This window comes from Cariama cristata, unplaced genomic scaffold (assembly GCF_000690535.1).
Source record: "Cariama cristata isolate BGI_N322 unplaced genomic scaffold, ASM69053v1 scaffold23108, whole genome shotgun sequence".
NCBI classification, from domain to species: Eukaryota; Metazoa; Chordata; class Aves; order Cariamiformes; family Cariamidae; genus Cariama; species Cariama cristata.
In genome coordinates, this window is record NW_009633286.1 from 45024 (window position 1) to 58792 (window position 13769).

Consider the following 13769-nt stretch of genomic DNA (forward strand, 5'->3'; position numbering starts at 1 on the left):
AGGGACGCAGCCACTATTAGGAAGGGCTTGATGGAAGAGCTGAATTCCAAGCTGACCATGGAGAGCCCTGGCCACAAGGGATTAACCAGCTAGGTGTCACTTTACACTCAGTTGCTGGGGGCCGGGAATCCAAAGGGGACAGGGAGGAACCTCTGTGGTCTCTAGAACATGACTTTAAATAGTTGTGGTTTGGGGTCAGAGAGGCAACCTCTGAGTCTCATGTGGCATGCAAGCACCAGAGATTTTTACCTTTGGGAGTATCTATGTTTGGAAAAACCTGTACTTCTAAAAGAGGACATGGATTTCTTGCCTGGGAAATATCTGTGAGCTTTTTATGAGCATCTGCAATGTTCATGGTAAACTGGGAGGAGGGGTGTGTCATTTACCTCTGCATACAAGTCTGTACTGGCAGACCATATATATTCAAATGGACACAGGACATTTCTCAGCTATGGCAACTGCACTGCCCTGGTTATTTAAACAGTATTGGTGGAAGTGTTTTACATTTGAGGGAAGCTTTATATCAATCTACCAAAAGCAGATGCTAGAGATCATGTACATGTGTGAAGGACTAGGGTGGGACTGGGCACATAGACACCAGGCACGGTTTGAGGGTACCACGGAATTTCCATTCTGGGGCGCTCTGGCTGACGTAAATTCTGTCTGTTCCTTTGAAGAGAAATTTTGGAAAGGGGACAGATTTTAGACTGAGTATGCTATAGCAATAGCAGTTTAAAAACAGCAAGCCCTCTAACCCTCCAACAAACAACTTGCTTCTGAAAAAAAGAGCATTTCCCCCCCAAATATTTATTTTTTACAATGTTTTTGAGATTACTATTTTTTAAGTCTTGGCAGGTGAGGCCTGGGCCACTTTCAGGTCATCGTGCAGAATACCCCAAAGCACCTCAGAAAACACAACAGACAAGAGGTCCTTAGGGTGTATCAGCTCACAAATGCATGGGCCCAATATGCAGGTACCCACAGATACTGCTCCTGCCCTGACCCAGAAACCATCTCTCAGAAACTCCAGGAAGGGAAAAGAGCTGAATGGAGACATCAGTCCCTCTGAAAATGGACTCAGCACCCTCTTTCCTTGTATTTGCCCACCCTCAGCAGGCTGGCTGGGAGCCTTGCAGTTTGCATTTAGAAACCAATAGCCATGATCTGCTAACTGAACTTACAGGTTTGGCAGACAGAGTTTCAGCTGCAGGACTCCTGGATCGCAGCTCTGAGGAACGAAAGTCTAAGTGTATCTCTGAGCATTTCTTCTCTCAGCAGCTTCCCTTCTTGGTGCATTTTCTTTCTCTAAAGAAACTTTCAAGGTTTCCTCCTACAGGAGAAACCTTTAATTCTTCAGGCCAGTGGGGAGGGCTGAGGTCCTAAGATAGCTAAAGCTAGAATAGAAAACATCTCACCATTTCTGTTCCCCCTTTCACCTGCTCTTTCTCATTCCCTCGCTTTCCCAGCTCAACCACCCAGCATTCAAATACACAGCAGTTCCTCCACCCTATTCTTCTCTTCCGCACCAACTGTCCAGCCATTTTGGAGAGTGTGGCCTTTGTGTCACCAAAGTAACTCCCAGAAGGAACATGACACTGCCAACAAGACCAAGAAATGTTCCAGAAGAGATCCCCAAGGGCTGCCAGACCCTAAGCCACAGGGTTTGGCACTCAGCCCTCAGCATGCATAGTCTCTGACTCCCAGTTCCTTTTGCATTAGCCTGGGAGCAGGAGAGTGGGTGCTGACAGTTTCTCTCTTGGCTTTGGGCGGGCCAGGGTGCCTTTCAGCTGCACTTGCAGGATTTCACCACCATGTTGGAGAGCTGCTCCACTTTGGGGGTCCTCCCGACATAGTACAAGATAGTGAGCGGCTCCAGGTCCTGGGGGACACAGCAGGGCGAAGCGGATGCCTCAGGGTTCAGCGTGTTGTATAAGCCCAGTACCTGCAGAAACAAAGTAAATGTGATGACAAAGTCAGGAATAGGTTTCATTTGGTTGAGGCCAGGAAGGGACTGCGAAGCCAATGGGTCTGTAGGTGTTTGGACTATGCTTATCAGAGGGTATTTCCCAGAGGGGAGTAACACTTCCCTGTCACTTCCTGATCATGGCCTGCTTCTAAAGGGTCTTATCTGCCCTGGCCTGACTCTTAAGACTTTTTTTTTTTTTAAATAATTGTAGTAGCCTTGCTCTGTGGCTGATGCCTAAGGGTTGAAGGATTGCAAGTAGTTGTCTCTTTTCATCTCTAATTTGGTATGGTGGATAGTGTCACAATTTTTGTTTTTAACAAGGCTGCGTGTAACCAGCCTGGGGCCATGTTGTCTTGGGTTCCATTAAAGAAACCAGAAGAAAGAACATCAGTGCTGCATATTTCAGTCAACATCTCTAGATAGCACTGGATGGATGCCAGTCCTCTCAAGTATCCACAATTCCCTCCCAGCTTTGAACTGTCTGATGCTTTCTCCCTCCACACCATCCTCCAAGTCATTACACTATAATTCTGGAGCCAGGAGAGTGTCCTATGGGACACCACTGGATTCCTCCTCTCAGCTGGCCCCAGCCCACAGATGACTCTACACTTCAGCCATGTAAACTGCTACAGAACAGTTGCCATGTTTCTTGCCAGAGGTGGCCACTTCTCAGCAGTAAGCAACTTCTTGAGTTGTGGGGCCAAAACATGATCTCACCTGCACTACTGTGGTCTCATTAGTGCTTATCTGGTATAAACGACAGGGTTGATCACATTGTCTTTTAACTACTTTACAGTCTTTGGGGAGGAGAGATGCTAAGGAAACATCCTGGTCTATCATCCAGATCCATGTAAGCACAGTCATTCCAGTAGCAGCTCTCTGGGATACTGAGCAAAGTACCCCTGGCTGTAGCACAGGGGTACCACATTCTCTGAGGACACTCTACTCAACAGAGACAGTAGGTTAAACAGACTGGTGAGAAACCTTTTCACCATGTTTTTCCTAGGTGGTGCTGGCAAGCTGTCAGCAGCTATATTGTTCTAAAGGTTTCTTGGATCATTCAGCTGACCTTAACACTTGATCGTTTCCTTTCTTGCTCAGGGAAAGAACATGAGGAACCATTCTAAAATCTCCTTTCTCTCACACTGATTCAGTCCAGTTATCTACTAGAGAGCTTCTCAGGACAACCAGATGGTAAAGCTGCATGCCTATTACCCTTTCAAAGCTGTTCATTCCTTTGCTTTGTCTTGTGCTTAATGCCCAGCATCTGTTCACTCCTTCATTCCCATAGATCGACTGTTCCCACTGATATTAGTCCTTGAGCTTCAGTGAGCCTTGCTGCTGCATAGACTCTCAAGCCGTCAAGAAAATGTTAGCATCTTTTCTGCAATATCACCTTTACCTAGTTACATATTCTTCAGCTGAATCTGCTTTTTCCAGTAACTTTTTTAGTGAAACGTGAAGCTCAGTTGCTAGCGACCTGTTGCATTGTCTGGATTGCCACTTTCTCTCTTCTGTGGACAGAAGCACAGGAATTTCCTCTGGCTTTTCTTGCTCCAGTGACAGACTGCCTGCACCTTAGTCTGTCTTCTCCCCTTGGTTCCTCTCCCGTGCCTGTGCCTTTCTACTGCTTTTATTTTCTTCCACTGTAGATAGTAGCCAGGCTCAGGTGCTATTCTTCCCAAAGACTGCCTAGTGTACTCATGTTAAACAGAGGTTATGTGTAAGTTAGTTACCCAAAGACATTTGCTTTCTGCCAGTTTTTACTCATGAATCTCACTGCCTAGTAGGTTCTTCTCTGCCATAGGTCAGCTGGGATTTATACAGCTGGAAAGGATGCCTGGGCAGAAAGGAGAGCTTACTGCATGGCTGTGTTCACTTCTGGACATGGGCATGGATTTCCCTTCACTTTCACGCTACAGCTGCCCTTGTGGTAGCAGATGGTAGCTGTGTGCTATGGCAGAAGAGTTTTGCACGATGACCTGGCACAGAGCGTAGAAAAATCCTCCGTCCAGTGCAAACTGCAGGAGAAATTTAGGCAGAAGATAATTACCAGAGTTGATGTTTGATGTGAACAGTTCAGTTAATAGTCTGGCTGTTACCAAATAAGTCCCCTAAAACCATCAGTCCTGCTGTTTCACATCTTATCCAAGAGACAGCAGCATCCTTCTCCTCAACATTTGGCTGGACGCGTGGACTCAGTATTGACTCCAAATGAAGGACATTTTCCCTGCCAAACCTCCTAAACTCTTTTCTGCGGTTTCCTTGGGCAGTTTCTTACAAGTACTGATCTGAGCTGCTTTGAAGAGACCAGATATTGATCAAGCTTAGGGAGGAAGGGGGAGTCCCAGCCACAAGCCCTGACAGGATAATATACTGGATGTACCGTGCTGTGAGTGGTGTCTGCACTGCGGAGGTACGGACAAGGGCCCGAGCAAAAGTTAGCAAAGTAGCCCTTTGGCTCGTGGACCCATTTCCAGCCAAGGTCCTGTCGGAAGTCGATGTACAGAGGACGCACGCAGCAATTCTCCTCCAGGTTCCTGAAACACAGTATCGAAACACAGCAAATCTGAAGAGAGGCCTTATATGCGATGGCATGATGCAGCTTCCTGAGCAGAAGGCCTAGTACCAGCGGCGCCCAGCGGGACATGGTGTTTGCCTGCGCCAAGTGCAGAGGAGCGGCACAGGCAAGCAGTGGCGGGCAGCTCAGCAGCCTGGCACTCTTCGTGTCTGCCAGCAGGCAGCTTGCCAACTAGCCCAGGGAGGCAGCACCCTGCTTGCCCATAGCAGCACCCAGCTGCTCTCTCTGGCACCCAGAGCTAGCAGGGGGCTGCCGCGGGTCTCTGCCCAGGCCGTGCTCAAGGAAGCCACTTGCAAGTGTCTCTGTAGCCAGCAGCTCAGCCAGAAGCACACAGGGACTGCTGAGCTGGCCGGTGTCCCCTTCTCAGACACCACAAGGAGCAGCTGGCTGAGCTGCGCTCCTCATGTGGCCCCTGTGGCCCCATGGTGACCCACAACCCCCTTGGAGAGCTCTGCCTTTGCCAGTGGCATGGAGTCTTGCCAGGCCTGCCCACCTCACGCATGGGACGTGGTTGCTCCAGGCAGGATGCTCACTTACCGGAAACAGTAGTTCGTATCCAGGGCCCGTTTCTTTCTCTGGCCTCCCAATGCTGGGCTCTCCAGCCGATGTGGAGGTAACATCATCAAGATGAGGTGGGGATTATGCAAGTCTTTCTGCTTCTTCAGGCGCCCCAAGTCCCCACGGCCATAGTCATCCTCACTGTCAATACCTTTGGAGAAAAACAGGATCCACAAAGAAGAAATCAGTGTGGAAGTGGAGGATGCAACAAGACTTTTCAGTGCATTTAACACTCTCATGCCTGCCCTTGGATAAGGGTGAAAGGGATTCAAGCACCACGTCCACTTACTCTGGGACTTCTTCCCTCACAGGGACCCCTTTACTCCTGGTGAATCTGACTGCTGCATGCCTGAAATAGAGGCTTATGGGCCACCTGTTTTACCATTTGCAAACTGCTGGTGGGGCCATTAATCCATCCCACTCGCTCCTGGCTTCAGTCCCAGGACAGGCAGGAAGATGAATGGTTTAAAGAAGATGTCAGATCATTGGCACTCTGCAGAACAGCCTCAGAAGTAGAGCCTGTGGGGGCCAGTGGCTGCAGCCCAGGGCTGAGAGCCAGGAGGTTCCTAGTTCTTAGGCCAGCCAAGCCACTGACTCTCTGGGCCACCTCACACAGGATGCCTGACTTCCTTGTGTTTCAGTCACCCTAACTGGAAAGCAGAGCCTCCGTGGAAATCTGAGAAGGCATCAAGCTGAACGTCCCAGAGAGACACTGAAGTACAAAATTATTCCTTTCTGCAGACACTCATGCAAACCCACTTAGCCTGCACTTACTTTCTTCCACTTCTAACCTATGTACAAAATGGATATACCCCTATAATCAACATGCAAACCCAGATGTGTATGCTTTAAGACAAATGTTACACAACGTAAAATGCTCAACTATGCAAAGCAAGTTTTTTTTCTTTAAATACTCCAGGCTTTCCCTTCCCCAACAGCCTCCCCTAACCCAGCTCTTTATCACCTTTGAACTTGATCTCCAAGACTTCGTGCAAATTCTCCAAGATGTCCCCGTTGGGCTGAAAAGTATGGCAAGGACAGTGTATGCTAATTTCCAGGCCAAGGTTGGACTCTGCAAAGAAGATGACTCTGTGAGAAACAGTCTTCCTCAGCTGGAACAGCACCTGGCGCAGGGGAGTTTCACTGAGGACACGTACTGTGGTAACTCCTAGACTGTGGGTCGGTCTCAAAGTCAGAGTTGGGGAACAGAAGCTGCCTTGGAAAGGAGAATGGGAAGCAGAATCTTGTGGCTTCACCTGTGCCAAAAGCCTTGCTTTTGCTAAAGGGAGCTTCCTGGGCAGGTGAGAAAGGTGCTCTTGGTTACGATTTTCAGGCTACTCAGCATCCAAAAGCATTTGTGAGCTTCAAGGAGCTTGACTGGAAAACAAGTATTTTGAAGAGCTGGCTTGCAGTGTCTGTGTTAAATCACTTTTGCCATCCTGAGTACCTGTCTACTATCTGGCTTCTGGCTAGTGAAGGAGAGATCTGAAAATGAGTGAGTTGGATATGGGTAAGTAATTTCACTGGAAGCATTGTTCTCAGCAGCTGCAACCTCCTGTTTTGTTGAACTGCTAGCAGCCTAAGTCACACAGGCTTTCCAGGGGCAAGTCTATTTTCATAATAACTTCCTGGACCAGTCATGCTGTGTGGGCTTGACTAAGGGAACATAAGGCTCTTACGAAAGCTCCTTTTTTATGTTGTGTCATGAATTAAAACATCTGGCTCCCCAGGGCATTGACAAGGTGCCTAGCACCTTTCTTCCTAAGCACTGTATACTCTGTGATGTCTTGTCAGCTGGTGTGCCTGCCCAGAGCTTGCTGCAGTTCCAGCCCTGAACTCCAGCCATCAGAACACAACTTAAGATTGCTTGAAAAAGGAGGAGCCTACAAGCTCACAGCTTACCCTTCCAGGGAGCGGCTGCTTGCCAGTACCTGCATTCCAGTTTTCAGTGGCACCTAGCTTCTATCTGTCAGGCCAATCCAGCTGTAAGTCACGGTGCCTATGCTCCAGCTGTGAATGGGGTCAGTGTTCTTCCCGGGAGCTGCCCTATAACTATCTGTTGGGCTGCCCAGTGGTGTCAGAGGTATGTTCTCTGCAGTGCTAAAGTCTCCATCTGTCTAGGTGTGTCAGCCTCTGATATTTCCTCACCTTTATACCTGACAAGCTGTAAACAGCTAAAAAAACCAGGATCCTTGCTGGTTTTTTTTCCCCTACTAGATTTGCTCTAGTCCACAGGAAAATTAAACCAAAGCAATCCTCATTTTCTGTGTACTACAGATTATAGTTTAGACAAGCAGAGGGGTTCCCTCTGGGCTTGGAATCGAAGAACGAAAAGAAGTTCCAGCATCTCTCAGTGAAAACAATTGCCTCCTCCAGAGGATGAATCCTCATTCTGACCCAGCCCACAGAGCTACACAGTGGGGACTCCAGGACAGAGCTAGGACTCTAGCAAACGTCACACACTGAGGTTGCTCTCTGGGGGAAGGCTTGTTCTCAGACTGAAAGCTGCTGTCCTCTATGTTAGCCAAGCTCCTGCAAAACGGGGAGCAGAGAGATACTCCTGTCAACATTGATCCACATTTCTATGGATGCCTTGACAGCCAGTCAAGACCCCTACCTCTGTGCAGAAGCCACTCACGCACAGTCTCGGTGACATCGAAGGACAGCCACTCAGGGGAGCCCCGTGTCTGCACATTCCTGCCACTGAGGTAGCGCTGCTTTGCTATGTGCTCATCCGGCCGAAGGATCTGTGTCAGAAGGAGTGGTAGAGAGAATCAGCCAGTGCCGTGCATAAGGAAAGGATAGCCTTGGCTCCTTTTTCTTCCACAGCTTGCTAAAAACTAATTCAGAAGGTTGGTCCTGGCAAGTGAGACACGAGGAATAACCTGGCACAGGTGAGAAGGATGTGCTTCACAACCAACCTGAACTCCAGAGATCTACCCAACGCTTATTTCTGTGTCCTAAGCAGCCCACCTCTCTCAATTCATCCTTGTTTCAGGGCACATATCCAGAGGCAGAAGCACACAGCAACTGATCTAATGGGTGGCTTTCTGTATACACCTGTGGGACGTGGGTCTGGGTTTCAGAGTAGAACCAGCACTGGGCAATAAAGCATCTTGCCACAGGTCCCTTGCCCAGCAAGCCTATTGAATCCTACACTCTTCCAATTCTATCAAAACACATCAGGGCTGATCAGGTTTGGAGACCTCTCCCTCTGCTCTGACATTTCTTCCCACTTCCAGACAAAGAGCCATAGCCTATGCAAAGTGTTCCTTCCTGCAGGACCCCAGGTTCACTCCACAGAGCACTGAACCTATAGAGAAGCTCTGGGATTGCCTTCTCATCAGTTGTGTCATCTGTTGGAGAATTGCTCTGACCTTTGAAGCTGAATTCCAGGAAGTCCTGAAGAGCTACCAGCCACAGGGCAATTTTAGCTGCACTCTTACTGCAAAGCAGACAGATACCAGCCTGTGGGAATGTGCTGCCTGGATGCTAAACTCTAACAATAGCTGGGTGGTCCAACCCAGCCTAAGACCACCTCCAAACCTGAACCAGACCTTATTCTGCCAGGGGAGTCCATGGGTTCAAACCAAACTCCAGATAAGTACCTGAGTTAATGGTGCCATGAATTGTGCCCCTGAGGAGCTGCTGCTAAAAGGAACACTGAAAGCAAGCAGCATTTTTCCAGTAAATCAGTGACAAGACAGAGAGCTCCACCCATTGGATTACAACCAACTGTACTGCCACAGTCAAAAGAACAAAATTGCCAAGAGACCTCGGCATGCAGATGTGTCAGAAGGGTCAGGGCTGCTCCACTGGTGAGGAGCTCCCCTTCCAACCCCCTTCTCAGTGCAGCAAAGAGCTGCAATGGGCACCACGCCAGGGTGCCCAGAGCAGCCAGCCAATGTGAGTGGGGAAAGGTGAGCACCACACTGTGAAAGGGAAGAAAGGTGATTGTATCACTGCCTATGCTGGAAGAAGCCTACAGTACAGCATGGGATTTCTCCTCTTTCTCTTCTGTGGCCCTGCACATGTCAGTTGAGGCAACCATTAAGGAGCCAAGCTATTCTGGGCTCAGGCACAGGGCAAGGTGAGAAGAATACTCACCTGGAAGAGCTCAATGCGCTGCTCGCTGCGTTTAGAGCTCGGGTTGGGCACACGCAGCACCCGAAACTCAGCCCGGAACAAGTTGGTGCTGTTCTTCTCTGCTGAAGACACATTAAAGCGGAACACGTTGGAGGTGACACCTTTTGGACAAATGCCCAACTCATCTAGGAGAAAGAAAGATGGAAAGACTGAGAACCACAGGTCAGAGGGGCAGGATCTCAAATAAATATTGTTTGAGAAAGAGCTTTCCAGCAGAGGCCTGTCATTCAAACATCGTGCCACCTGTGAAGCATGGCTATGTAGCTAAAGATAACACAGGATGAATTCACTCAAATTTGGTCTACATTGCAACATTCTGCAAAATCTTCCCACTACTGCCACCATTTTTCAATGCTACAAGCCAGAGAATCAGTACAGATCAACCACAGTATTTTTAGTATTATCTCTTCTAACTCTGTTCATCAAATGTTGCTAATACTCATGAGTCCGCTGCATCCAAAATGACAACCCCAGCCAAGGCAATGGGGCAACCTCATTTGCAGCTAGCGCGGCCCATTCCCAATAGCGATGATGGTGTGACTCTGCTTGCTGGAGACGTGAAGCCACACAGGAGGTGATCCCATTGCCATTGAATCTTAGTTTTCCAAACCTTGACATTGTCTCCTGGAATGAAAGCCAGCCAAGTGTCCACAAAGCATGAGGTCTGAAAGACTCTTTGGGGCAGTGACGATGCAGTGTGTACTGAAAGAACTGGGTTTTAAGATCAGTTCTCACTCATGACCTGGAGAAGGAATTCATGAATAGTACTAGATACAGAGTTCTTCAAGGACAGAGTAATAGCGCTGAGGCGCCTGTGGAGATCAGACACATGGGCAGGAAATAACACAGCAATTCTCTGCCTTGACGTGTGCCTGCTGAAAATCCATTTCACAGATGCACCAAAAGACAGTAGGTAAAAGCTATGAGGTCCAAAAGAGAGTCCTCAAGAGAAAACAAGCCTCCCTTCAACGGGACCATTTTGGTCCCATGGAAAAGTCTTTGTCATCACTGTTGTTCCTCTCCTATTGACCTGTGTTAGCCTTCAAGGCTCTAGCATCATTAAGGCTTTCTGCAGACAAGACACAGCAGCTCCTGCTCTACACCCACATGCAGGTTTGTTTGCAGCCCTACAGAGCCTCTCACGTGACCTCTGATTGTTGTCCAATGCAACATGGGACTATCATGTCAGCTGATACTTAAGTCATTTTTAAACAAAACAGAAAGAAAAACTATCACCTGTTCCCAGCCACAGTTCCAGCTTGTGACAAACAGGCTAGAAGCCCTAGTTGAAGCAACTTTCAAGTTAGATTCCTGGAGTCGGCCCCTCTCTTTGCACCACCACCACCATCTCCCCAGGGAAACAGCTTCTGAAGATGGGCTAGTGTGAAACAGCACCTGAGCGCAAAGGTTCACCTCCCATGCCAAATTCTGCTTTGAGCAACACTGATGCACTTCCAGGGTCATATCCATGAAATTAAGGTCTTCCTCTTGTGCTACACTCAGATTCAGCAAGCAAGAGCCTGCCAGTTTACAAGGATGTGTTCTTAGGATGCTGAAGTTTTACTCAATAAGCTAATGACCAGATGCTCACACTGGGCTTTAACTGGAGGGAGTTTTCCCATTTGTTCTACTCAGAGGAACAACTTTCCCATAGACGAAAGTCTCTGGCTGCTAATGAAGAGATGGATGTTCAGTAATCCCAGACCAGACCCCATTGCAGCCATGAGCTGGTATGCTCTCAGCCCAACAACCTGCAGTGCAAAGAGCCACACAAGGACACCCGCTGTGGGGACTCCACCACTGTGACCAGTTCTAGGTTTTACGCCACAGAAAAGCACAGCAGAAAACCCAAGCTCTGAGCTCATTAAATGCCCAAAGGCATCTTCCTACTGAAGTCTAACACTGATAACTGTTCTTTGTCCTAGACCTAGGCAGATACTGTATTTTAATACCCTCTTAAGCTGTTTTGCAGTCCTAGCCCTATTAATAGTGCTGTTAACAGCCTGCCCTTCCATTTCAGACCTGCCTGTCCACAAGGGGTGTCCCAGTAATCATCAGAAATGCCTTTCTAGATCAGACCAGTGGTCAGTCTAACCCAGAATCTGTTTCCAACAGTAGTGCTTTATCTGACAACCTATTTAGAGACTGCAGATCTGGTCCTACAGCACAGTGCAGATGACAGACAAAATAATTATCATCTCCTTAAGATTTTTGGCTAAGTTAGACAGCCATGGTGGTAGGAGATTACTGTATCTACGGTATTTCACCTGCTGTCCCCACATTGCCTTCTACCTACTTATTTCACCAGCAAGGTGCTGGTGTCTTAGGAGACCTTCCTAGTGAAAATAGTAACAGCTATCTTCCCTTCCCTAAGTCTCATGTTCCACTCATACCCTGGGAACAAGCCCTCTGTGATGGGGAGGTGGGGAGCTGTGTTCCGTGTTTCACTCTGAACACGGTGAGGTTGGCGCCTGCTTCTCATAGCAGGGTGTCCAGGATACACGTCGCGCTCCCAGGAAGCTGACTGCTTAGGGGCTAAGTACTTTTTGCAAGAGGCCCCAGGCAAAGGAGGCGAGGTGATTTTTCAGGGAACTTGGTCCAGTCCCAGCTCCAGTGTGTTAATCACAGGAATCTGGATGTGTCCATCGACCAGCACAGAAAAAAGCCTGGAGGCAATATTCCTGCAAGCTCTCCCAGGCCCCAATGCTCAGTGGCTGTAACCAAGCTTGGAGACGGGGCGTCTGTGACACCCTGTGCACCCATGCCAGGCTACGTCTGACACAACGGGATGTATTCTCACAGTCGGACCCTGCTATTACTGTGGAGCCCAGAGCTGTTGACTGCATAAGTGATGAGACCAGTAGCCTCTTAGTGTGGACAATGTGATACAGGGAACAGGTTCTTTTGGGAGCTTCCCTCTTCCTCCTGCTGCTCTCAGCGAGGTGCAGGTTCTCCACGTGTTGCCAGTCCTACACAGCTCCTGTTGCTGGCAAACCCCAAGCAGGCTGATGGCTCTTGGGGTTGAGTTTGATGTCAAGGGTGGGCATGTATTGCCTCACTCCGTATTAGACCACTGGTACTTCATGCCAAAACTGCATAACTTTGAGAAAAAATTGATCCTTCTGGAACTCTGCAGGTGGCAAGTTTGGAGGGAAGAGATGCTTGGCCTCAGTGACTCATGGCTTTAATTGCCTTGTCTCTCAAGATGGCTTGGAAAATGGCATCTGTGCAAAGACATTTGCAGGACCGTTGCAGATGCTCTGAGCTTGAATCTAACCAAGTCAATGCTTAAGGGGGTCTGAACCCCCATGAGTTTTAGGAGATCCCTGAAGTGAATGGCTGGTCAAGAGCGAGTTACTCTCTAAAATAAAGTCCCTTATAATTCAGGCCATGTACCTGAGAGGGACAGCAGAAAGACGATTCCGTGAGTCACCAAACAGCTCGGAGTAGGGATGGGGAAACCTGGTCCTGAATATCCTTCCTTCCTACAGGGATGGGACTCTCCCCACTGCTATTTTTGCTCTTCAGCTCTCCTCACTTTTAGGCCTGAAGTCTTTGAGAAGGGTGAGTTCTCTGAGCCAACCAGCTGCTTGACTTATAGTTTGGAGCTAGAACAGTTCGTGTGTGTGTGTGCAGACATTTCAGACTTGTCTGTATCATCCTCGCAGTTCCCTCTATGGAGCAGTGCTCCCCTTCCCCCCCAGAGGAGCTTGGCTTTGGCTCAGAGCGTGCTCTGAGATCACCACCTGGCACAGTGACAGAGTCATGGGAAAGTTGAACATCAGCCACTTCTGAAGACATGGGGCCAAATTCAGCCATGGTGTAAGCGACAAAACTCCCCAGGTTTCAAAAGGAACGCGTCTCTTGACACCACGGCTGTCTGAAGCTAGTTTCTCCCCATGTGACCCAATTCCAAAGCTCTCTCCTTCTCTGGGTGATGGCATCTACACTGCCCACTCCCAGGAATTCAATCTCAGCACTACTTGGTCTTTTGAACCTGCGGCTCAGCACCTTGCCCCAGAGTCCTACAGGCACATGGGACAGGTTCACTTGTTTCCATAGAATTTCTCCCAACCCACAGTCCCGCCTCACTGCTCCTTCTCGTGTACCACATGTCTTCATTCCTCTTTCCCCTCTACTTTATCCAAATCCACTCCTCTGACTTCATTTCCCGCTGTTACGCTTTCCCAGTTTCCTTCCCCAAAACACACCAGTTCATAGTGTGGCTGTACTATTTTGCACAGACATTTGGTTTCCCCATATATTTTTAGAATTTTACAAATGACATTTCAGTAGGTCAAAAAATGTTGAAATACGGGTAAGCTGCTATAGCCTGTGCACTTTCTGTTCCTCGAGTCTTGCCGTCTCCTGAGCTAAGAGCTAATCATATAACCATATGGAGTGCAGTCTGCCAGAGATTAAGTGAGATTTGTTGCATTACCACGTTGTAGCTCTTATTCCAGCTCATCATATGTCAAGATTAACATCAACCTGGCAGAATAACTGCATCCTGAGGCT

At 48.5% G+C, this 13769-nt stretch overlaps 1 protein-coding gene across 1 annotated transcript; it reads right to left on the minus strand.

Annotated features, from left to right (window-relative positions):
- Positions 1-1058: 1058 nt before the first annotated feature.
- Positions 1059-9376, minus strand: TGFB3 (transforming growth factor, beta 3; the record flags this gene model as incomplete). Its single annotated transcript, XM_009706714.1, has 6 exons — positions 1059-1942; positions 4353-4506; positions 5085-5256; positions 6070-6177; positions 7723-7852; positions 9213-9376. Coding segments are annotated over 6 exons (887 nt in total), but the record flags the coding sequence as incomplete, so codon positions are not given.
- Positions 9377-13769: the final 4393 nt, after the last annotated feature.